Raw genomic sequence first — 24,809 nt, 5'->3', positions numbered from 1 at the left:
TTTTCAAAGTACCTTGTCAAAGGTTCCTTTTTCCAGCCTAAAAATACAAATCAATATGAGACTTTTTCCACATTTCCTTCCACTTTTCCCACACATGCCTTGTCAACTTCCTCCCGTCTCCACTCCAACACTCCAATCAAGGTGAGGCAGCTTCCTTTACATTAAACTTAACAGTACTTCCGATGCCACTGCATTGCAAAGTGGAAGCACTTCTAGGTCATGTGGAAGCCCCATAAAACAGGGAGGTCCTTCTCAGGCAGTACCCTCTGGTGGCACCCAAGGACCTCAACAGGGCTGCCTGCCTGAACTACTCCCATGCAACCTTGTGGGTATCCAAACTTGAACATTGCCACAGGTGCACAGCCACCTATCATGCCAGGGGGTGAGCTGTTGTTGAAAGTCAGTTTCCCTTAGTCCATCCATTATTTCTTCTCCCTGGCTGGGAAAAGGAATAGGAACCATCATGACTAGGATTCACCTCAATCGGGTAAGTGTTCCCTCTCCTTCCCATCAGGAGGCCAGTCAATCCACTAGGGTATTCTCACCATTTACTTTCCATCAGAGTCCTTGAAGTTGTCATATAATGACTATGCATTTTTTGTATTGGCTTGAGGATAGGATTTTTGCACTAATATAATTTCCTAAATCCATTTCAGAATTTACTTCACATAAATCTGTCACCATTTTTTGTTTATAGATTAATGTTGCATTCAGGCTATGTATGTGTTCAGGATACAATATATATATACAGTATATATGTATATTACATTTGAAGAACTGGCAGTTTATTGATTTGCTCAGGGTCAGAAACTGAGGTTCAATGCTCTGAATGTCAATAGGATCTGCTTTCAAAATTAGTGATCACTACTTAAAATCTTTAAAAACTTAAGCTTGGTTTAACTTCCAGGTGAGGTTTTATTTAATCTTCTTTTGCAAAAAAGTGTAGAATATTTACATAGTTAATTTCCTAATTTCCAATAACTATTCTTTAAGTGGCTCAAAGGTGTTTTAGAATTGTCTTTTACTTATTTTGTACATAAATGTAACACTGTTTATCTTTGGTCCTAATATTCAAATTGTTCTTCCGTTTCTCTCTTAAACTTTTTGATCTCTAGCTACTGTATATATCGGCTATTTAATTTGATTTAATATCTTTTAAAAACTTTTCCCTAGAGTTATTTTTTAGTGTAATGTGTTTATAAACCACCATATCTACTGATGCCTTTCTGTAACATGTTGTTCAGTTAACAGCCAATACTGTAACCTTTTTGGATCCACAGCCATTAATAATAATAATTTATAATGCTATTTTAATAGACATATTGGCATAGGTTGTGTATTTTTTTATCAAAACTGTTTCTATCTATCTACCACACTTGAGACTGCTGAATAAAAAGAGGTAGGACAACACTTCAAGGTAAGTATGTGTACATCTAATCAGAAGCTGCAAACATAACCTCTGAAGATGTTTATGGCACCAATTGTCGAGCCACAAACCTTTTGTGGGATCACAAGATAGCACATGAGCTCAGTGTTTTCCCTAAATTTAGCAGAAACAAAATAAGAGGGACTGACTTTAGCACTTTGTAATATTTTGCTAAGATCCAAATGTAATAATAGGTTTATAATTTCGTTGTTCCTTTGTAAAAGTGACAATGACAATAAAGATCTATCTATCTATCTATAATTTATCTCTTAACCAAATAAAGGAGGAAACTGGTCAATAATGTTGAGAATTTAGTTTATCTATTTTATGGTGGGAATTATGTTTTAATTTGATGATGGCTAAAGTGTTTCTTTAGATAACTTGATTTATAGCTGATAATGTTTATGTTGTTTTCATGATTATGTGATAAACCTTGCCATTAGCCAATGGCACAAACTTGAGCCCTGGGCACCATGTAGATCATGTAAAAGTTAAATACTGTATATTGACTTCTTTATTCACAGTGTTTCATTCAACAGTAAAAAAAGAAAAAAATATTTACAAAAAGAAAACCACAAATCTTGTTCTTCTCTTCTACCAGACACATAAAAAAGAGAGAGGAAGAAAAAACTGTGTGAAAAATGCTGCAAGCTTTCCACACACCCAATAACCCCACTTAAACAGCTCTAAGACCTGGCACTGTACTAGGGTTCTCACTGCCCTGCAGGACACACTTTCCCCTCAACACCAGCTGGTCAGCAAAAGATAGATTGCTCTTCTCACCTACAGTCTTTCAACCTCTTTCAGGATTTGTTCTTTCAATCCCCTACTTCTTTCAATTGTGATTCTACCAATGGGGAAAAGTGGTGGCACAGGCTGCGCCCTTGTTCTCCAAACTGAAACTCTGCACTTTGGCCACCCATTAAACGTGCCTGCTCGGTTCCTTCCTCGGTAAGTCACTTGGCATTCTTTCACCCTGGGCCCTTTGCTCATAAACGGCACTCCTGTTGGCACACTCAATAAAAACCAAAAAACTTTATTTTCACTGCAGCTGCCTGCATCTTCCTACCATGCAAGGTGAACATGGGTCATGCGGTGCTTCAGTAGATCCCCCAGCCTCACAGGTATCGAGCAAACACACTTGAGCAGCTGCACACATCGTCTGTCTACTGGCTCCCTTCAAAAACAAATGTGTTAAGTTCCCTTTTTTTCTACCCATGAAAATTGTAACATGACCCTTCACAAATCAACACTTGTTGTTTGTGAGTCATTGCAATAAATTAACTCTTAATATTACAGTGTTGTGATTTTTTTAAGCATCTTCCCAGACTTCACTGACTCAGCACAACTGGTTGCAGCATCCACACTACATGCACCTTATGGCAGTCTGTTAAAAGGCTGTATTTAGAGGGTGAAATAAGAGAGATTAACTTACAAGACTTGACATTTTAAACAAAAATGGCTATATTTAGAATGTGTTGTTTTTTGCTATTACTATCACTGTAGAGAATTTTAAACATTGTAGTGACAGTACCAGGTGCCAGAATGGATTCATTTCCTCTTTACGTGGCTCTTTTAGATGGCTTGTCAATGCCATACAATGTGGAGTTCTGCTTGTAACTTTGCATGCTTGCCGTTTTCATAGGCACCCATGCCACTGATAATGGATTCTCAGCTCATACTGTGCATGACTCATGGGCTGATGCTACTTATCAACTTACTTGAAACAGCGGGATGGTCTTCATTTTTGCTGCTGTTTTGCAGTTGGTAAAAAAAAGCTCGTCAGCAGAGGTCTCGAGTGTTTCTTTGTTAAGTAGTGCAGCAGGGTTGTTGAGTGCTGTGGCATGGATGATCAGAGCTACACTGACATGCAGTGTAACAAAACAGTCCAACATGGCACCTCTGTGCAGTGATCTGTTAATTACAAGTGAGCAGGCAAACCTCCTTGGCTGGAATTGCAGATGTACTAGTCTCTGGGCTGTTTTCCACTCAATTGACAATGCAAATACTGTTTGAGGTTCAGAATTCAACAGCTGTTCTGTAACACCTGATCTGCCTTGTCCTTTGCCTTCACACTTTGTAGTGGTGCTACATTAATGTGTTTTGTGCTGAGTCACGTCTTTCGTAGTGTTGTCCCATTTATGTAGTCTATGGTGCGTCTGTGTGAATGTTGTTTCCTGGATTAAAAGGGAAAGAAGAACACTGCAGGACCGTGACCCTTCAAAGTAATTTTCCTGTCCCCCCATCAAGTCCATCCGGGTTATTTCCTGTTAAAACAAGAGGAGGGAAATAGGAAAAAAGGAGGTGAGAAGGAAAAAAAACAGAACACAACCCCAAAACTCATCACAAGAGACAGAGAAACGCCAATCCAGATCATCACTTACCTATCCACAGCTTGCTGCTCTCAATACCGGACCTGTAATGATCTCGCCATTCTCATAAAACCCTGGGGTTCAGTAGTGTCAGTTGCAGTTATCGCTGGACAGTTCAAGGTCATTTCCATTAATCATTCTCTGGACAATTTCCTGGGCTTTATGTGTGCTATGTGTTTCCTGTGCATCATATCTGTTTTATGTTTAGTGTAGGGTAAAGGGAAGATCTGCATTGTATATATGAGGGGGGACCCAAAAATAACCGGAATTTTGTTGTTGTTAGGTTGGTACTTGTAGTACGTGGTGCAAGCGTCGTTTTTTTTACGATGGCCGATTATCGTGAGCAACGCACGGCAGTGAAATTTTGTTTTCTTCTTGAAAAAAGTGTTGCAGAAACTATTGTTATGTTAAAAAAAGCTTACAAAGAAGATGCTATGGGTAAAAGCCAAGTCCACGAGTGGTTTGGCCGCTTTAAGAATGGTGAAATGTCGATTGAATACCACCAACACCAACCGGGCGTCCTTCAACATCGCGAACCGATGAAAATGTCACCTCAATCCGAGAATAAATTTATGAAAATCGACGTAGGACCATTGACGAACTTGTTAAGATTACCCAGTTTTTTGTGGAGCTCGGTTCAGCGAATTTTATCGCAAGATTTGAAAATGAGAAGAGTTTCTGCAAAATTTGTCACGCGATTGCTGACAGCAGATCAAAAAGAGCGTCGCCTGGAAACTTGTCGTGAAATGAAAGATCAGTTTGATAATGACCCAGATTTTTTTTCCAAAATTATTACAGGAGATGAATTGTGGTGCTACAGTTACGATCCTGAGTCGAAACAGCAGTCCAGTCATTGGAAAACCGCAAATTCTCCTCGAGCAAAAAAAGCTTGGCAGGTGAAATCAAAAGTGAAAACAATGTTGATTTCTTTTTTTGATGTCAAAGGTCTAGTGCATTATGAATTTGTTCCAGCAGGTCAGACTGTAAACCAAGCATTCTACCTAGAAGTGTTAAGAAGGTTGCGCAACAGTGTGAGAAGGAAACGCCCTGATTTGTGGGAGTCGGGCGATTGGTTCTTTCATCATGACAACGCTCCATCTCACACTGCTCTCAGCATTCGCCAATTTTTGGCAAGAAACGGTATGACAACCCTGAACCACCCACCCTACTCACCGGATTTAGCTCCGTGTGATTTCTTTTTGTTCCCTCGGATGAAAAAAGACTTGAAAGGAAGGCGTTTTGCTGACGTTGAAGAGGTAAAACAAGAAACAACCAGAGCATTAATGGGCATTACTTCAGACGAATTTAAAAAATGTTTCGAACAATGGAACAAACGGTTAGATAAGTGTATTTCCGCCTATGGAGAGTACTTTGAAGGAGACTAATTGTAGTTTGTACAGAAAATTAAATTAAAAACGTTTTAAAAATATTTCTGGTTATTTTTGGGTCCCCCCTCGTAGTTTTAGTGCTGCACCATTTATTATAATTTTCTGCCTATCGCTTGTGAAGTTGTGGGTGCTAGGGGAGGGGAGAGGTCAGATTTTTATACATTTGGCATTTTGTTTCACTTCTTTTTCATTAATATATTGTCACAGACAGCCGGGGTCCTTATCTGGCCGGGACACCTCTTTACTGAAAGGACTGGGGGAGCAAGCGTGGGCAGAACAGTACCTCCCCTGGGACGCTAGATGGCGGCCCCCATGGGTTGTGTGTTGTGGTAGTGCTTGTTGGGACTGTGTTGTGCCTGTGGGAAATGGGGAAGGCGTTGCCCAAAGGCAAAGAAAAGAAAACTTTTGTGTTTTATTAGTGTGCCTCCTGCATCTGTCTGTGTCGTGTTAAGCGCTGGTATAGCGCCATCTACTGTCACTACTGATCTAGTGATAATATATATTCACTTTATTAACTTGCTTACTGTTTACCTTTTTTGCCTATTTGATCACTGATTGTGGAAGTAATTTGAAAAAGTATGGTTTGTCTAAGTCTAACGCTCCTCAGGTTCCCAGGCCACAGGACTTGGCGGTGCAGTTGTTGGTCCAGATGATTGGGCTTGCCGTTACAACTTTTACCACTGGCCCTGCATAACATGGCTAACCTGGGGTCAGTGACAACTCACTCTACCACACTTTACTGTAGCTCCATGAGCCAGAATCTCTGCTGGGGCCCATTCACCTACAACAGTGGACAATAGCAGATAGACAAGTGTTGGTGGAGCTGCAGAGGTATCAGTCTCTCAGTTGTCTGCCCCGTGTACTGATGCTGCAAATGACACACCAAAACCTGAATCTCTGCCTGGAGACTCTCCAGCATCTCCTCAGAAGGGCTATGCAAGTCCACTGAGGTCTCTACAGCATTCAACATTTGCTAAAATTGGATGGTAGGTCTTATTTTCATCCCTTTTCTGACACCCATGAAAGAGTAGTGTTGAATGCCAGAATTGAAGTTATTTCTCATTACATTACTTGCTATCCTTAAAAAGACTGGGCACTGTTGCTGCACTAGAGTTCTGTTTGCAACTTGCAGGCTTGCCATTTTTATACCACTGTTGATGGAATGCCAGGTCATACTGTGGGTGATTCATCCCTGACTGATGCAACTTATCAGCACCCTTAAAAAAATATTCAATTAGCAGTTCCTCCGCATAGCACCATCTGACTTTTCCTTCTTTTCAGAAATTCACTATTATGTTAAAGCTGTGATGCGAGTTTCATGCAACATTTCCAAAACAACATTAGTTCAAAATTAGAGCATTGATAGTTGCCCAGTAACCAACTAACTAGCCCTTATACATATACTGTACCTGGATACCCCTTTTAATGTATAAATAGTACAAATTAGGAAGCTGAAAGTACACTATCATCCATTTTGTGCAACAATATACAATATTCATCAATGAATAGTATGAAACAATTTCTAAAGTGGTTGGACTCCATGACTGATAATTTAGAATTGTAGCTGAATGTCTACTATTATTTACTTTTTATTTTATAAGCTAGAAAAAAGTTTGAGGGTTAATAATAATCCAATATGCTTTGGTTCATAGTTTTTGCCAGGTACACTCTTCTTAAAATAAATTGTTTCCAGGCCTTGTTAACACTCCCTGATTAGTTATTGTTGTCAGGCCAGAATATATGTATAATTCCCTAATTTGCTTTATGTATTACTTTATTGCACTCCTGAGTAAGATGCACAGGACATGCATAATTGATTCAAATGACAAATATTCAGTGTGATTGTTCCTCTTGTCAAGGCAGCTTTATAGTTGCCAGCAGCTTTTTTATGTAATGACTGTTTTGCAAGCTATGGTAAATACAGTATAATTATGTAGTTTTTGGTTGGATGCCTGAACAAATCTGAGGAAATGCTGATATTTCTTTATTATGTTGAACTAATTACTAATTATTTTCTGTTTCTCCAATCATCTGTCTACCATGTATTCCTTACAGAAAATATGGTGTAACATGAGGCTTGTGAAGACTTTATTTAATAAGCAAAAAAAAAAGATATTGGGATCTTTTGTTCAGAAGAAGACAATGCAAATTCAGCAAATCACTTTTTTTTAAAAGTTCCTGTTGTTGAAGAACAGAAAAATTACCAAATCAAGACAGATCAAGACAGTGTTAAAGATCAGTAGAAATGAAAATGAGCTATGTTTTCTGTTGATTATCCATTTATTTTTATTACTGAGTTTTTCCAATACAGCATTAAAATAAACCAGAGCCTATACCAATATCTGACATGAGACAAAACCTGTGTAACAAGAGTGAGTCAGAGACATCATAAAGAGTTGGGGAAGCCACCCGTATAATATGCTCGGCTGCAAAATTACTTCTTTTTGTAGCACAATGTGCTTAGATCAGAGTCCAGAACAGAACTGCCTGTACCAAGGCAAGATGGCAGTTTTAAAGGCCTGGAAGGGAAATGACGTCATTGGTGCAGGAACTGGGAGTGGCGTCCTCGTGCTCGGAAGTGATGTCATCCTTGGGGCCGGCAACAGGCGGGATTTCCCGCGAAAGGTCTGCAAGGAACTGAGAGAGATAGTCAATACACTCCGCCGCCCCCTGGCCTGGTGTGGAATTACTAGAGTTTAGGCCCTTCAGTTGTTTCCTAAGCGCACGTGTGTGACAAGGCCCCCCCTTAGCCCAGACCCATCGGGTTGGGCAGACCTGTCCGAGAGGTCGTGGACTCGAGAGAGAGCATCAGCATTGGCATGGAGAGAACCCTTACGGTGAACAAGCGAAAACTTATACGGTTGGAGGTCAAGAAACCACCTAGTGACCTGTGGATTTGACTCCTTGTGAAGGGCCATCCACTGGAGAGGTGTATGGTCCGTCACCAGAGTAAATTCACAGCCCAAGAGGTAGTACCTCAACTGCATAATCGCCCATTTTATCGCAAGAGCCTCCCGTTCCACTGCCGCATACCTGGTCTCCCGATCCAGCAGTTTCCAGCTCAGGTACATGACGGGGTGTTCAACACCATCGACACTTTGGCTCAGCACGGCCCCCAGGCCTGTGTCCGAAGCGTCCGTCTGGAGTATGAAAGGAAGTGAAAAGTTCAATATGGGTGCTGACGTAAGGGCCTGTTTTAGGTCACAAAATGCAGCGGCAGTCTTGTCGGCCCATACCACGTGGTTTGGAGCCCTCTTCTTTGTTAAGTCTGTCAAGGGCGCTGCTCTCTCGGAGAACCGGGGTACAAACCGGCGGTAGTACCCGGCTAACCTGAGAAAAGCCTGCACTTGCCACTTGGTATTGGGACGGGGCCAATTTAATATGGTACTAACTTTGGAGCACTGTGGCTTCACCGCACCTCGACCCACCAGGTAGCCCAAATATTTAGCTTCTTTTAATCCAACACTTCTTTGGATTAATTTGAAGTCCGGCTTCACCTAGTGTCCGCAATACTGCTTCCACCTGCCGCACGTGATCCTTCCATGTGCTGGAATAGATGACAACGTCATCCAAACAAGCAGCACTAAACGTGTTATGAGGCCGGAGCACTCTGTCCACCACACGCTGGAAAGTTGCCGGAGTCCCATGTAACCCGAATGGGAGGACCCGGTACTGCCAGTGCCCACTAGGGGTGCTAAACGCGGTCTTAACCTTCGCAGAGTCCATTAAAGGAACCTACCAGTACCCCTTTGTCATGTCAAGTGTGGTCAAAAATTTCGCTTGTCCAAGCCTCTCGAGGAGGTCATCCACACGAGGTATTGAATGGGCGTCAAACTGGGAGACTTGATTCAGTCAATAGAAGTCGTTGCAAAACCTCCAACTCCCGTCGGGCTTACTGACCAAGACAATTGGACTGGACCAGGGACTATAACTTTCCTCAATTACACCTAGATCCAGCATGCGCTTGATCTCAAGCTCCACTTCTGCCTTCTTTGCTTCGGGAAGACGATATGGGTGTTCTCGTACGACAACTCTGGGGTCTGTCACTATGTCGTGCGCAATCAGAGAGGTCCTTCCGGGTTGCTCACTTACTACCTCCGGAACGGACAAGATCGCTGTCTCAAGTTCCCGTCTCTGTTTAGCATTCAACTTGGGACCGAAGTTAAGGCTGTCGTTCTGAGCAAAGAAAGAGCGGGGCTGAGCAAAGGAGGGATCGGGATCCCTCTCCTTCCATGGCTTCAGCAAGTTGATATGATATACCCGCTCACTCGGCCGACGATTGGGTTGTTTCACCAAATAATCTACGAGCCCTTTCCTCTCCTTAACTTCAAATGGGCCTTGCCAATGGGCAAGCAACTTAGAATGCGAAGTAGGGACCAACACCATGACCCGATCCTCCGGTTGGAACTCCCGGAGAGCTGTGCCACGATCATAATAGTGGGCCTGTGCTGCTTACACCTCTTCCATGTGACTTTTTAAAATAGGTCGGATTTTTCCGAATCGATTGTTTAACTGCGCGATATACTCTAATATATTGATAGAGGGAAGAGCCTCTCCTTCCCATCCTTCTTTTAAAACATCCAATAGTCCTCGGGGTTGTCGTCCATACAACAATTCAAAAGGGGAGAACCCCGTAGAGGCTTGTGGGACTTCCCGATAAGCAAAGAGCACAAGGGGGAGGAGCTGATCCCAGTTCCTCCCGTCCCCGCTGACCACCTTGCGCAGAATTTGCTTGAAAGTCTGATTGAACCTCTCAACAAGACCATTGGTTTGAGGATGATATACCGCGGTCCTTAAATGCTTGAGCCGGCAACAGGCGGGATTTCCTGAAAAAGGTCTGCAAGGGACTGAGAGAGATAGTCAGTACACTCCGCCGCCCCCTGGCCTGGCGTGGAATTACTAGTGTTTAGGCCCTTCAGCTGTTTCCCAAGCACACGTGTGTGACACCTGTTTCTGAAAGAGACACCACTCACACAAACACACACACATACACACGCATACACACACAGTGCCGGTGCTAAGGCAACTAGGCCAAGATTATTAGTGCACCAATCAACTGTTTGGTAGCTAACCCGTGCTGCTGGTTTTTCCCCTCCTTATGATTTGCGCCCCAGGTGAACCATTTGCTTAAAATGGTGGCACACACACACACACATATAACAAATTTAGAGCAGCTATTAATTGTCGCCAGAACTGTCAGAAGGGAAGGACTACACAGAGAATAGTTAACAAGGGTAGCAAATTCTTCTTTTTTTAATTCATATTAGTTCAAATCCCATGGTATTACATTGGCTTAATACCTTCTTCCAGCATTGTGGGGCACTTGTGCTTAACTGCTTTGTGCAGCAATTTGCACAGAAGGTACATTAACAGAGACAGTTTAGGGTGGAAAAATGGTTAGTGTACAAGTGCAAAGGACATTAAAAATAGCAGGCAATTTCTCTGTGTCCTAAATCAGAAGATAAGGTGGATATTAATGTTCACATTGTAGAAGAGTGAAAATCTGAATATAATACATTAAAATCATCATAGTTGCCTCCTATTTTTGAGAGGTGGAAAGTTGCCATATCAGAATTACATATGTTCCATCTCACATCACAGATGCCAGTTATTGCATTAATATTTGGTTACTGAAAAAGTCACACTTTGAGCCAAATTCAGTATATTATAAACCTGGAAGCATTCCAGAACTTTCCTCAATCTAAGAGCAAGAAGGTGACTGCTGTGTCATTGGTCAAACTGAAAGCCATGCATTGGAGAATTTTTTGAGGTCATGCAGAAACCTTGTACATATACAGTATGTGTTTAACTTGGTAAATTGTATTTTTTCTTTTGGTTATTATTATAAATACATGCCACTGTTATTTTATATGTATATTCTGTTCAAGATAGTGTATAGCAGGCTAGTCTTGTCAGGTGAAGACTTCTTTATGAAAGTAAATTGAATTGAGCTGACTTATTTAATGAATTTCCTAGCTGATTTATAACAAAAAATTGATACGTTTGGAAAAGGTAGTGCCATAATTTGCGAGAGAGTATGGGACTGGATGGAATATCGTTCTAGATGTTTAAATTCCCTCATTCTTTTATACTTAGCAACATTAAGGCCACCTTCTCCAGAAAACCAGAAAATTAATTCACACTGCCTACAATTATGCTTTAAAAGTCACAGATAGAGAGATAGAGCGATAGAGACATAAAAACAGAACCTTTCAGTAATTTATTACTTTATTCAAACCTTTATTTATTAATTTATTCAAACCTTTTCAGTAATTTATTTTGAATTTCAAACCTTTCAGGAAGACCATCTGATTCCTCAACTCCTATAAACCTAGTTGTTTTATGAAACAAATGTGTTCATGCTACTTGAACAGGCTGTTTTTCATATCTCATAATTATTCAGGCATCATGGATTTGTCTTGTTTTGTACAGTCTTAGTGTGAAATAAGGAAAAAATAATCACAGTTATGTTTAGCATTAAAAAAAATATAATTAGTTTGTATAGCCTGGTGGTTCTGTCAGTAGTATCAAAACCTCATTGCTCCAGGAAGCCTTGCCTGGGTTCTATCTTGGTGTTTGAGACCTCATAACTCCAGGAAACTCTTCCAGGATTCCATCCTGGTGAATGTTTTTTTGTGTTCTTCCTATATCCACATAGATACATTGATTGGCAAACTCTAAACTGTGCATGAGTAATGATACAGGACCATTAGCACTTGCACTGGTAGATTCAAGAATAGTTTCTACCAACAAATTATACATTCTCTGGGAAGTCAATCAAAAAAAACAAATATTGTAACACAACAGTGTATATACTGTATAGTGTATGTGTGTGAGTGTATATATATAGTATATGTGCGTGTGAGTACACAAGGGTGGGCAAAAGTAGGTTGACAGTTGTGAGTATGTGAAACACAGAGTTTAATCATAACCTGCATGTTTTTTTTCCATACGAACAACTGTCAACCTACTTTTGCCCACTCCTGTACAGACATTCTTTCCACATTCAATATTTATATATACATTCTGTATAATACATTCTTTCCACACATGTATGTGACAAAAAATTATTAAATATTATAATGTCACACACATATGTGAAAAGAATATGTTAAGGGCTTCAAAGCAGAAATTGTAACAGAGATGTATAATGGCACTAACCTCTCTTCCTTTTTCAGTCTGAGATTGGAGGAGGACCGCTCTGAAGAGCAATGACACACCTTTAGGTAACCCCAGGAATCCCTATCTCTTCTGGCCCTGGCTCCATATAACCAGTATGGTGACTGAAAAAGGGTGTTCATTTTGGAACCACGACTGCTGGAGCCACACTAGATTGCAGAAGCAAGAACTCCCTAAATTCCCAGGAAAAAGCCTGAATGTTCAACTAACTTCCACTACTTTTGTTCTTTTCTTTATTTTGCATTTTTACCACTTCTGCTAAACAGAAGTTCCCTACAGGTGGCATTGTCAACAACATTTGCTAAGCTATGGAACAGCCAGCCCATCAGAGACCTGCCCACATTGGTGAAAAAATTTAGCAAACAGGTTCCCCAACTCCATGTACAAGTGGCTAGTCAATAGACCAACATAGCTGAACACATGCCAGAATGCACTGCAGAGGAAGCAATCAGAGCTCAAAAAGCACAAGGGCAAGCCTAGGTACTTCTGTTATTACAACCGTGTGACAACATGTTTCAGTGAACCATTGCTTGTTATTGCTTACTGCAGCAAAAATGGGTCAACATTATTGCTCTCTTCCTGACCTGAGAGGCACATGTTGCCAAAAGACAAGTAAGGAGGGCTTCCTGAAAAGATATGGAAGGCCTTGTCAGAGGTTCTATAAAAGCTATTGGTCGCCCATCAGAATGAGCAGCCGCTCAAAGAAAAAAGAAAGACCCAGCCAAGTCTGAACCCAGTCAATGCCTTTAAGGCATTAAGGCTTTAAAGCACTCTCTAAGAGTGCTCACCACTCCATTTACACTGTTAGTGCAAGGAGGTGAATACATTCTTCCAAATTGCCCCAAGGAAGATGATAAGATTGACTTTTCGATGAATGTAAGGGAGAAGGTACTACACAGTGAAGTGACACTCACTAACGCTCTATCTGTCCCTTTTACAGATGTGGTGGTGAATGGATTCCAAAAACTGCTCTCTGAGACTGAGTAACATCATCATTGTTCATTCCCCAACAACATTATGTTATGCTAAAAACTAGTCTTACCTGCATTTCAGGAACCCTAGAAGCCTTACCCCTTATGGTCCTGGTCTGTCCCCATATAACCAGTGCAATTACCAGAAAAGGGCATTAATTTTGGACCCATGACTGCTAAAGTCACACTAGCCTGCACAAGCAAAAACCATGTTAAAGTCCAACAAGATACCTGAAAGTTTCACTAACAATTTTGTTTTATTTTCTTTATTTTGCATCATTAGCATATAATTTTACAGGCAGAATTACTGATATAACCAATCAAAGTGCTAGACTAATTTGCACTGTGATGTGGCTCAAAATAAAAACAACTTACTCTGAGTTGTTAACTGATTCGGTTTTCACTGTTTATTCAATTGTTTCTGTTACACAAAACGGTTCAATAAACTAAATGAAATAATTTAATATGCATAGGTAACTGATTATTAAAACTGTTTTATAATAGAAATGAATCACCAAATTATTTATGCTTTATAGAAAAATATGCTTCAAGGAAATACAATAAATGGTGATTAATACACAGTTAATTTTGATAAAAATTTTTTATTGTGCAATTGAGTTAATAAATATATACTGTCAAGGTAAAATGCAAGAATAAATTATACCACTCACTAAGTGCAAAATATCACATGTGAGGATACACTTTGTTAAAATACATCAAAAACAAAGCAGAAATTAATTTACATAAATGACAAAACAACAACATCTGCCAATCAATTAATTGTAGAACCACTAAATAGGCTATAGAAAAAGAGTCAGACAAGCCAGACATAGTCAGAGTCCTGGAGACCTCGGCCAATACACCACCTCCCCACCACTGACCATTCTACAGCTGAGTCAGTGCTGGGCCGGCCAATCTGATGAAAACCCCTTCAACTTCCAGTTGCTCATGAGATGACTTTTCCATAGGCAGGCAGACAAATTGACAGTAAAGTCGTAGCACCAAGTGCCACATGAGGATACTGAGAATAGAAACAGGACAAGGAAGGGTTAGTAACAGTTTATAAATATCATATTTTTTATATTTCAGTACTAATTATTTATTATAGAGATGCAGTATGCAAAGCTCATCAACAGCTCTATTCAGGGTAGCTAAACTAAAGTAGTGAGTCTTTAGCCTGGATTTAAAAGCTGAGACTGAAAGGGCAGACCATTCTACAGCTTCAGGGCCCTGCAGTTAAAAGCTCATCCTCCCACCGTAATTTTGTTAATCCTTGAAATCATAAGCAGGTCGGTATCTTGAGACCCTAATGTGCTCTCTGTAGACAATTGTGCTGGAATCTGTTTTAATATTTAAAATTAGTGTCTTAAAATATATAAATTCAAATGCATTGTCAGAAGCAGTTTACATATTGTTAAAATGTAGTATTTTAAGGCCACCTCCTCAAACAGTATCTCTAGATTTATGGAGGAATGTGCATCAGTTTGGTGATGCCTCAGCTACGGAATAATAAGCCAGGTTTCAGTGAGAAGTCTCTGATTAGATTTTTTACTTAATATAAGATCATTTACCAAAACAGCTTTATTTCTAATAGAGCAAATGTTTAATAAGCAGCATTTAAAACTGCAAAGATGTTTCTGAACTGGTCATATATTTTTTGTTTTAATTTTAATTAAGTTACAGGTACCCCTGGTGGAGGATCAGATTTTATCACTTAGTCTAATAATTCTCCTATTTTTTGTTATCAGGTATTTAAAAGTTTGTATCAAAACTAAACTTATAAGATGTCCCATAACAGGGATTCTGGTTAATAGCTACAGGATAGTAACAGGTGGGATAGACAACAGCCTGTGATTTAAGATCACAAGACTGCAGTCTGGATGGTGCTCTGTCAGTCAGCTAAGCAGTTTTGTTGCCATATTTTGGGATAAAACAAAAAAAATCCCATCCAGTTAGGATGAAGCATCCAGGCCTTTCCCAAACATCTTCCCAATTGTTCATAAAGGCTCTGCTTTTATTTGCATGATATGTCTAACTAGCAGTGAATGGAATGCAATCTGCTATACATCACATACTCCCTATATAACCTTGGTAAGAGGCCAGACACAATTAAATTCTGACATTTTCTTTTTGCTTTGGTGCATAAAGATACAAAGTTCCCCTTTAATACCTCAGATTGCTACAAATAATATATTTAGTGCCAACATGCTGCAATAAGTTATATACAGTACTTCATTTTATTTAGCCTGTATATCAGATACCTTCACCACTGGAAGGCATTTAACATTAATTGCTGGATTAGCATAGTTTTAAATTCTAACATTCCACACCATGGAGTTACCAATTATGAGCATTTTATTGTTCTCAAGCTCCACAGGTGACATGCAGAGAGCTGAGAATCTGTACTGGGTCTGAATTGATAACATAGGCACTAAGGGACAAAATTTTGACTTCTTAGACCCCCATATCACTGTCACCCACTTGCCCAGAGACTGAATTGGTGCAGCTGATTTTGGCCATGCACTGACTACAGTGGGACCTAGGGAGACTGAAGCCAAATAAGAAATAGCCAAATAGCCTAAACACACCATGTCAATCCAAATTTTGGTTTGCCTAATCAAGTTCCTAATGTGGTCCTCCAAAGTGCATTTTTTCCCTATACACTCTAAATTAACTAAGCATTTTTGGCAGGTGGAGTTGTCTGTATTGTCAACAAGAAAAACCTGAACTGTACATGCTGCAGAAACACAACAAATAACCAGGGGATAACTTAATTGATTCACTTCAGTTGCTTGCTGTTGAGCATGCTACATACAGTTAGGTCCATAAATATTTGGACAGAGACAACTTTTTTCTAATTTTGGTTCTGTACATTACCACAATGAATTTTTAATGAAACAGCTCAGATGCAGTTGAAGTGCAGACTTTCAGCTTTTATTCAGTGGGTTGAACAAAATGATTGCATAAAAATGTGAGGCAACTAAAGCATTTTTTAACACAATCCCTTCATTTCAGGGGCTCAAAAGTAATTGGACAAATTAAATAACTGGAAATAAAATGTTCATTTCTAATACTTGGTTGAAAACCCTTTGCTGGCAATGACAGCCCGAAGTCTTGAAATCATGGACATCACTAGATACTGGGTTTCATCCTTTTTAATGCTCTGCCAGGCCTTTACTGCAGCGGCTTTCAGTTGCTGTTTGCTTGTGGGCCTTTCTGTCTTAAGTTTAGTCTTCAACAAGTGAAATGCATGCTCAATTGGATTAATATCAGGTGACTGACTTGGCCATTCAAGAATTTTCCACTTCTTTGCATTAATAAACTCCTGGGTTGCTTTGGCTGTATGTTTTGTGTCATTGTCCATCTATATCATGAAACGCCTCCCAATCACTTTGACTGCATTTAGCTGGATTTGAGCAGACAGTATGTCTCTGAACACCTCAGAATTCATTCGGCTGCTTCTGTCCTGTGTCACGTCATCAATAAACACTAGTATCCCAGTGCCAGTGGCAGCCATGCATGCCCAAGCCATCATACTGTCTCCACCGTGTTTTACAGATGATGTGGTATGCTTTGGATAATGAGCTGTTCCATGCCTTCTCCATACTTTTTTCTTGCCATCATTCTGGTAGAGGTTGATCTTGGTTTCATCTGTCCAAAGAATGTTTTTCCAGAACTGTGCTGGCTTTTTTAGGTGTTCTTTAGCAAAGTCCAATCTAGCCTTTCTATTCTTGAGGCTTATGAGTGGCTTGCACCTTGCAGTGCACCGTCTGTATTTACTTTCATGCAGTCTTCTCTTTATGGTAGACTTGGATATTGATATGCCTACCCACTGGAGAGTGTTGTTCACTTGGTTGGCTGTTGTGAAGGGGTTTCTCTTCACCATGGAAATGATTCTGCGATCATCCACCACTGTTGTCTTCCGTGGACGTCCAGGTCTTTTTGCGTTGCTGAGTTCACCAGTGCTTGCTTTCTTTCTCATGATGTACCAAACTGTAGATTTTGCCACTCGTTATATTGAAGCAATTTCTCGGATGGGTTTTTTCTGTTTTCGCAGCTTAAGGATGGCTTCTTTCACCTGCATGGAGAGCTCCTTTGACCGCATGTTGTCTGTTCACAGGAAAATCTTCCACATGCAAGCACCACACCTCAAATCAACTCCAGGCCTTTTATCTGCTTAATTGATAATGACATAACGACGGACTTGCCCACACCTGCCCATGAAATAGCCTTTGAGTCAATTGTCCAATTATTTTTGAGCCCCCCCACATTTTTATGCAATCGTTTTGTTAAAGCTGAAAGTCTGCACTTCAGCTGCATCTGAGTTGTTTCATTTAAAATTTATTGTGGTAATGTACAGAACCAAAATTAGAAAAAATTGTCTCTGTCCAAATATTTATGGACCTTACTGTATATTCGTTGCAACGTATGAAAATGATTACAGCTGAATGTATTAAAATGGTATTTGGTAATGTTACAAAGGTGATTTAAAGTTTATTTATTCAAAGCTAACTTCTAAAAATCTTAACACTCCATTATAGTACGTCTAGTATTAGTACTTTCTCAGTAAACATTAGATTTGAGTCAATGTCTACCAAAAAAAGAAACAAAAATTTCTAATTAATTTTACTCACTCAAAAGCAACATCCTATTCTCTTCTTATTATATTCTGAAAAATAGCATTACCATCAGCAGAAAAAAATTGTGCTTCATTTTTTTCAATCATAGCTTGGCTCCTTCTGTTAATTTGGGGTGTTTTTTTAACTTCAAAAGTTGTTTAACACTGTTCATTTATTGGTATTGCAAACTTAATGATTATGTGCAGGTGGACAACAGTGTTGTCTTTTTCGAAAATTTAAAAAAATGTGTATTTGGTTTATCTTAGATTTACTGTTGGTGCACATGTTACCGACCTCAGGCCTAGGGGAACCTGGGCCAGGTACAAGCCACTGTTGCAACATGGTGTAGCCACAGCAATATGGTGTAAATCATAAAAGAAACAGACAGCAGTCCCGAGTATCAGACCATACTTCTCTGTTCTCTTCTTTTTTTTTCTCCTTTTCCCAGAAATATATATATGCTTCAATTTCTGCATAGATGAACATGATAATCAGTGAAAACAATGGTGCAAGCCAATTTACTCTGTATAACAAAGAGTGTAAACACATTTGCTTTGAGTACTTGATTAGAAACCAATGTCCCCAGAACTCATTAATTTTCCAAGGAAGCAGACAGTTCTGTATCCCCACATTGTGTGTAGATGAGATACTAAGTCAAAGCAGTCTGACTATTCAAAGCAGGTGACTCTTTAGCAAGACAGGTAAATATGTATGTCCTGTAGATGGCCATCAGCAATAACCTGTAGCAGAATTTTCCAGAAATTCTGCCTTTTCTTTAAAACACTGGTTTATAGCCCCTTTTCTTTAAAACACTGGTTTATAGCCCATTACACTAAGCAACACACCAAAATGTCATTTTCTTTAGAATACTGAATTCTAGCCCATTACACTCTCCCCTACTTTTTTTGAGATGTCTCCTGACATCTTGCTTCAAAGGCTTGGCCTTTGGTTCAGTGTCTGTTGTGTCTCAACCAATGGTCTTAGGTAATAATCAAATCCTGGGTATGCTGGATACACTATTGTGTGGCTTGGTAACAGATACATAGGATTCTGTATAACTGCATGGACACCAGGATTCCAAGGCTGGTATGATGGCTGCCCCAGTCTGTGGTATGTGAATACTTCTCTGAGTATGACAGTGCGAGCTGATCTTCTTAAAGTGTCCCCTTCTCTGTCACTCTGATGTTCTGTTGCTAGGTCTTCTTAACCATTTGTGGGTTCCACTGCTTCATCAGTATTTCCCACCTGGGGTTCAGCAACACTGGTCTCCATTTCCAGTCCTTGTTCCCTTGATGTTCCTTGCGAAGGATTTCTGTCAGGTTGTCGTGGTTCTCGTGGTTCAGGGTAGACCTCTCGGGCCTTGGCTCTGAGCCTGGAGTGTGACTCAGATTCTATGACCTCAGATCTGACATGTGCAGGAAAGCTTGGCAAGCGATGGGGGCCATATGAGGTTTCTGCTTCCTCATCGGAGTGATCAGACGCTGAGTCTGGTGTCTCACTATTTGTTCTTGCTGGTCTTTGCATTTTCCTTTTCACTGTGTTCAATTTAGTGTCTTTTTCAAGAGGTAAGTCATTGACAGGGAGCAGGAGGTTGCGGTGTAGTATCCGAGGTGTTCTGCTACCAACTTCTGGCTGTACCTTGTACACTGGGCTGTCTTTAATTCTCTCCACAATACGACATACCTCTTTTTCCCAGTAGTCACGGAGTTTTCCTGATCCTCCTCTCTCAGATAGGTTTCTGACTATGACTCTGTCACCTGGTTGAAGAATAGCGCCCCTCATTGTACGGTCATAATACTGCTTACCCTTGGCCGATGCTTTCCGACTGTTATCTGCAGCAATCTGGTAAGCTTCTTTCATCTTGGTTGCCCATTTTTGCACAAAGTCCTGGCTGTCTGTTTCCTCATTGTCAGTTGTAAGATTAAACAACAAATCGATAGGTAATCTTGGAGCTCTGCCATACAAGAGGAAAAATGGTGAATAGCCAGTTGATTCACGTCTTGTACAATTATATGAATACACAATTTGTGATAGGTAATCTTTCCACTTTGACTTTTTCTCTTCTTCCAAGGTTCGGAGCATCTGAAGCAGAGTTCAATTGAATCGTTCTACTGGATTCCCCTGTGGATGATAGGGTGTGGTGCGGGAGTGAGCTATTCCAGATAGTTGTTGGAGCCTCTGAAATGTTATTTTCAAACTCACGCCCCTGGTCATGGTGCAGCTTTGCAGGGTAGCCAAAACGGGGGATAAAGTCTTGGAAAATCTTCTCAGCTGAGGTTTTTCCAGATTTGTTTTTGGTGGCAGATGCTTGTGCAAAGTGAGTGAAGTGATCCATCAGAACCAGAACATATTCATAACCTCCTTTACTTGGCTCAAGATGCAGAAAGTCCACAGAGAGCAGTTCAAAAGGTTTGCTTGTAGTAAGTGTGCCCCTAGGTGCTCTGTCTGGGTTACTAGGATGCTTCTGTTTGATGCAGGTGCATTGTCGAATTACATAATCTTCAATCTCTCACTGCAAGTAAGGACAATAAAATCTTTCTCTGGCCAGAAGAATCACCTTATCAGATCCGATATGTCCCATATCATCATGGAGGCTTTTAAGGACAACTCGTTTCAGCTTATGTGGCAAACGAGTTGCTTTCTTGTTCCTACTTGCCTGTACAGTACTCCTTTGTAAATGGTGAGTTAGTTCCATTCATGTATCTATCTCTTTGTTTTAATTCCCATTTGTTCCTTGTTCTTATTTGGACCCCATCCTCTGCTTTTGAGGTTATTCACTTCACTGATGGTAGCATCTTCTTGCTGTGCGACCCTAATATCATTTGGTGTGACTGTATCAGCACTTCCTGGCAACACACCGTCATCCATTGAGGTGAACTGTAGAACAGCCACCCATGGCACTTCTTTATCTTTAGCTGCTTTGTCCCCCAGCTGAGACGACTTCTGGAGATATTGTTTCCTTATACTCAGTGATAGTGGCCTGTAAGTCCACAGGGAAGCGGGACAGTGTATCAGCATCTGTATTTGCTTTCCCAGGGCGGTATTTGATGTCAAAGTTAAAGTCTGCTAATTCTCCAACCCAGCAATGACCCACTGCATTCAATTTTGCTGTACTCAGAACATATGTCAGAGGGTTATTGTCAGTATATACAGTGAAGGTGGGTGCATAATATAGATAGTCTCTGAATTTTTCACAGATTGCCCACTTCAGGGCCAAAAATTCTAACTTGCCAGAGTGGAGATGGTAATTTCTCTCAGCTGGGGTGAGTGTTCTCGATCCGTACCCAATTACACGTAGTTTACCATCCTGCTGTTGGTAAAGTACTGCTCCTAGTCCTTTGTTTGATGCATCAGTGTGTAAAACAAAGGGCAATTCAAAATTTGGAAAAGCCAGTATGGGTGGATTGGTGAGTATATCCACAAATTTAGAAATGACTGTACAATGTTCATTAGTCCATTGAACTGGTGTCCTTGAAGGTAGCTGTACATTGGATTTTATCCTCCCTCTTGCTGTAATCACCAAGCTGGATTTTCCAGTATTTCCAATAGTACCGTTTAAAACTTCAAACAAAGGTTTTGCCAACCTGGAAAAGTCCTGTATGAAGGAGCGGTAATAACTAAGGAAGCACAGCAATGATCTGACTTCTCCAACTGTTGTGGGTTCCTTTTCCACTAACTGTCGGACTGCTTCCAAATCCTTAGGGTCAATCTGCACCCCCTCTTCTGACACTAGACGACCTATGTACCAGATTTGTTGTCTGAATAACTCACATTTCTCTGGTCATAATTTTATTCCATGCTCTCTCATTCGATACAGTACCCGTCTCAAGTCTTCCACATGGTCATGAAATGTTTTGGAAAAGCAAAGTACATCATCCAAATATGGGGTGCAACATTCATCTCTCAATTGTTCCAGTACCCCTTCCATGCATCTTTGAAATACTGCAGGAGCGTTGCTCAAGCCAAAAGGAATGCGTACCCACTCATATAGCCCCTATGGGGTACTGAAAGCAGTGACAGATCTTGAGTCCTCATCCATGAAACCTTGATGATATGCACTTCCTTGATTCAGGATTGAAAACCATGAGTAGCCCCCAAGGTTATCTAGTAGGTCTTGAATGCGTGGCAGGGGGTGTCTGTCAGGGACAGTTTTACGGTTTAGCTCTCTAAAGTCCATACAAAGACGTAAACTTAAGTCCTTTTTCCTGACACAGACAACTGGAGAAGAGTAAGCCAAAGTGGTTATCCAACCATGGTCCAAAAGGTTCTGGATGTATTCTTTCACCTCTTTGTATAAGGTCTTTGGAATAGTATTGTACCTTTTCTGCACAGGCGTATCATCCTTCAAGTGAATTTTTAGCTTAAAATCTGGAATGCAAACAATTTCACCATCTTCACATGAAAATACATCTGATTCTTCATATAACATGCGCTTGACTACCTCTTGTTACTCCTCTTTTAAGTGGGACAAATCTACTGGTGGGTTCCATTTCTCTCTAGCAGTAACCTTGTATTTGTTGCTTTCCTGTTTAACTTTACTGTACTCTGTGTGTGCAGCATTGACTTGGCCATCAATTAGCTGGCTGAGTATTACTAGGTCAGATGGTGGGGGAACGACTTGTCAGATATCAATAATTTCTTATAGAGTGCCTAATATTGTTCCACTAGGAAGGTGGATACCATGTAAGGTGTAATTTTGGAGGGGTATGATAATTAGTTTTGAAGTACCTGTTGGACTGTCAACAATGGCCGAGAGCAATTCAATGCCCTCTAGGCAATGATTCTCTGCTAGTGGCTCAAAAGACATTGTGCCTCTTCTAGGCAAAGCCCTAATTTTACATCTTACTTGACATATTTGACCAGCTGGGATCACAAGCCCCTTTTTCCCCATCCTTACTGTAATACCTAATGATACTGCTTCCACAGGTATAATATTATCCACAGAGATAATATTATCAGCTGTGTCACCTTTCAGATTTAATGCCTCACTCAGCAGCAAAGCTAAGACTGGTGGTGTCGGTCTGATTACAGTTCTCTCTGATCAGTTCCTCTATAACATTGAAGCCTAATAGTGGACAGTTAACATGACTTTAACTTACTAACAAAGGAACATCAGTGGCTATTTGCCCATGCCTGGGGCTCAGTATCTGAAGTGAAATCACAACCCACCCATCAAATGAAATCTCAGTGCCATTGGCTGCAGTAATACATAGTGGACTTCCTGTTAATAAACTCTCAAGTGACTGAATCTTACGATCAGGCAACGTCTTCCTTACCCACTCTCTCCCCACTATGCTAACCCTTTGCTCCTGTGTCTAACAGCATCTTTGTTTGAATTCCATTAATTACACACGTAACCATGCAGCGACTCCCAATTAGTTGGGCAGCACATTTTCTTTTAGGGGGATGTAGATAAGTGTTTTGCAGTGTGGGGGCCTCATTCTGGGGGGGCCTGTTACTTCTGTCAGTCACTAGTCGTACCCCTCCAGTAGCCATCCCCAGTTTCCCGATTCCCACCTCTTAGTACAGCCAACAGCTCTGTATCCCATCAAACCACAGCAAAAACAGTGAGTACACCATTCTTTTCCCTGCTGGGCACATTCTCAACATCTTCTTTTAGGATTACCTCTTGAGACCTGAGTGTTCAATTGTGGAAGTGCACAGACAGCTGTCCGAGTACTGTTACCAGTAGGCTTATGCTTTGTGATCTTTTCAAAATTTTTTTCTAGTGCAGACACTTGAGCTGTCAGCTGTTCAATGGTTGTATTATGAGCTTGAGGTGCGCAGGCAGCTTTCAAATTTTCATTATCATTTTGGTTCACAATCTTGTCAAATTTCTTTGCTAGTTCGGACACTTGAGTGGTTAATTGCGTGATTGCTGCACTGTCAACTTGCATCCTATCATTTGCTTGGCTCAGTTCAGTCTGACCAGCCTGTGAACTACCCTTTGGTTCTACTGAATTTACAGAGACTGACCTACTGTATGTTTACTCTGAATATGAAGACGCTTTATTCTTTCTGCTTCCTTCCTGGTATATTTAGTGATCTTCTCTAGGATTATATCATCAGTCACCTTCAAGTCAGTAAGAAATGGTTTTATGTCTTGTCTGACCCTCGATAAAGGGTATGAAGGATATATGCCCTGAACCAATTTTTTATCATAGTTGAATTCAGCTCCATGCTGCTCTGATGCCAGCAGCACACGCTGTCGAAGATCCATTATTCTATATACAAATTGTTCGGGTGTTTCCCTATCTTGTTGCTTTGTATTGTTTAGTTCCTGAAACAGTTATGTGCTGCTTTTATCCTTAATGTGTAGCCTAAGAAATCGTATGAGTTCTTCTAATGTGAGATCATCTCTATTCATTACAAAATTTTTGAAGATGCCTGGTTTAACAACTTTTAGTACAGACTTAACAATTTCAGACTCAGTAAATCCCTCATGTAGCCCTACATCTATTTGTTTGCAAAGGTTACTGTATGAAATTTCAGAACCCCCATCATAGATTTGCCCACCATGGACTTTGAACTCCCTACGAGGCAGAAAAGCAGTAACATCAGTGAGTCTTACCACTTGATCTGACGTCATATAAGGAAAGCATCCTTTCTCCAAGTCCCCAGAGTTCCTCCTATTTTCCAGGTTTGTGCCAAGATGTTGAGCTTGGCTCAATTGAGTATCTTGATCCAGTCCTGTTGTAATAACACCTGTACAATCCTTACTCCTTGCAGGGTTGAAATCCTTTCTGGTTAGGAGTTGTGAAATCATATCCTGGAAGTGAAGTAGGTGTGATATGCCTTTGTCCTCCAAATTTCTCAACTTTTCACTCTGAACATAATCAAAAAGGAAATAATAA

The 24,809-nt window shown here is 40.5% G+C and overlaps 1 protein-coding gene across 1 annotated transcript in view; it reads right to left on the bottom strand.

Moving 5' to 3' along the window:
- The window catches only part of LOC127529082 (uncharacterized), a 158,267-nt gene extending 138,327 nt beyond the window's left edge, over positions 1 to 19,940 (bottom strand). Inside the window, exon 1 of the mRNA XM_051931557.1 lies at positions 19,201 to 19,940. Within this exon, the coding sequence (XP_051787517.1) occupies positions 19,201 to 19,815 (615 nt within the window). The 5' untranslated portion in view covers positions 19,816 to 19,940. The remainder of the gene's footprint in view (positions 1 to 19,200) is intronic.
- Between the last annotated feature and the right edge of the window lie 4,869 nt (positions 19,941 to 24,809).

Source organism: Erpetoichthys calabaricus, chromosome 9 (assembly GCF_900747795.2).
Source record: "Erpetoichthys calabaricus chromosome 9, fErpCal1.3, whole genome shotgun sequence".
Taxonomy (NCBI): Eukaryota; Metazoa; Chordata; class Cladistia; order Polypteriformes; family Polypteridae; genus Erpetoichthys; species Erpetoichthys calabaricus.
Note: the sequence above shows the minus strand (reverse complement) of the source record. Positions and strands in the feature narration are given on the sequence as shown.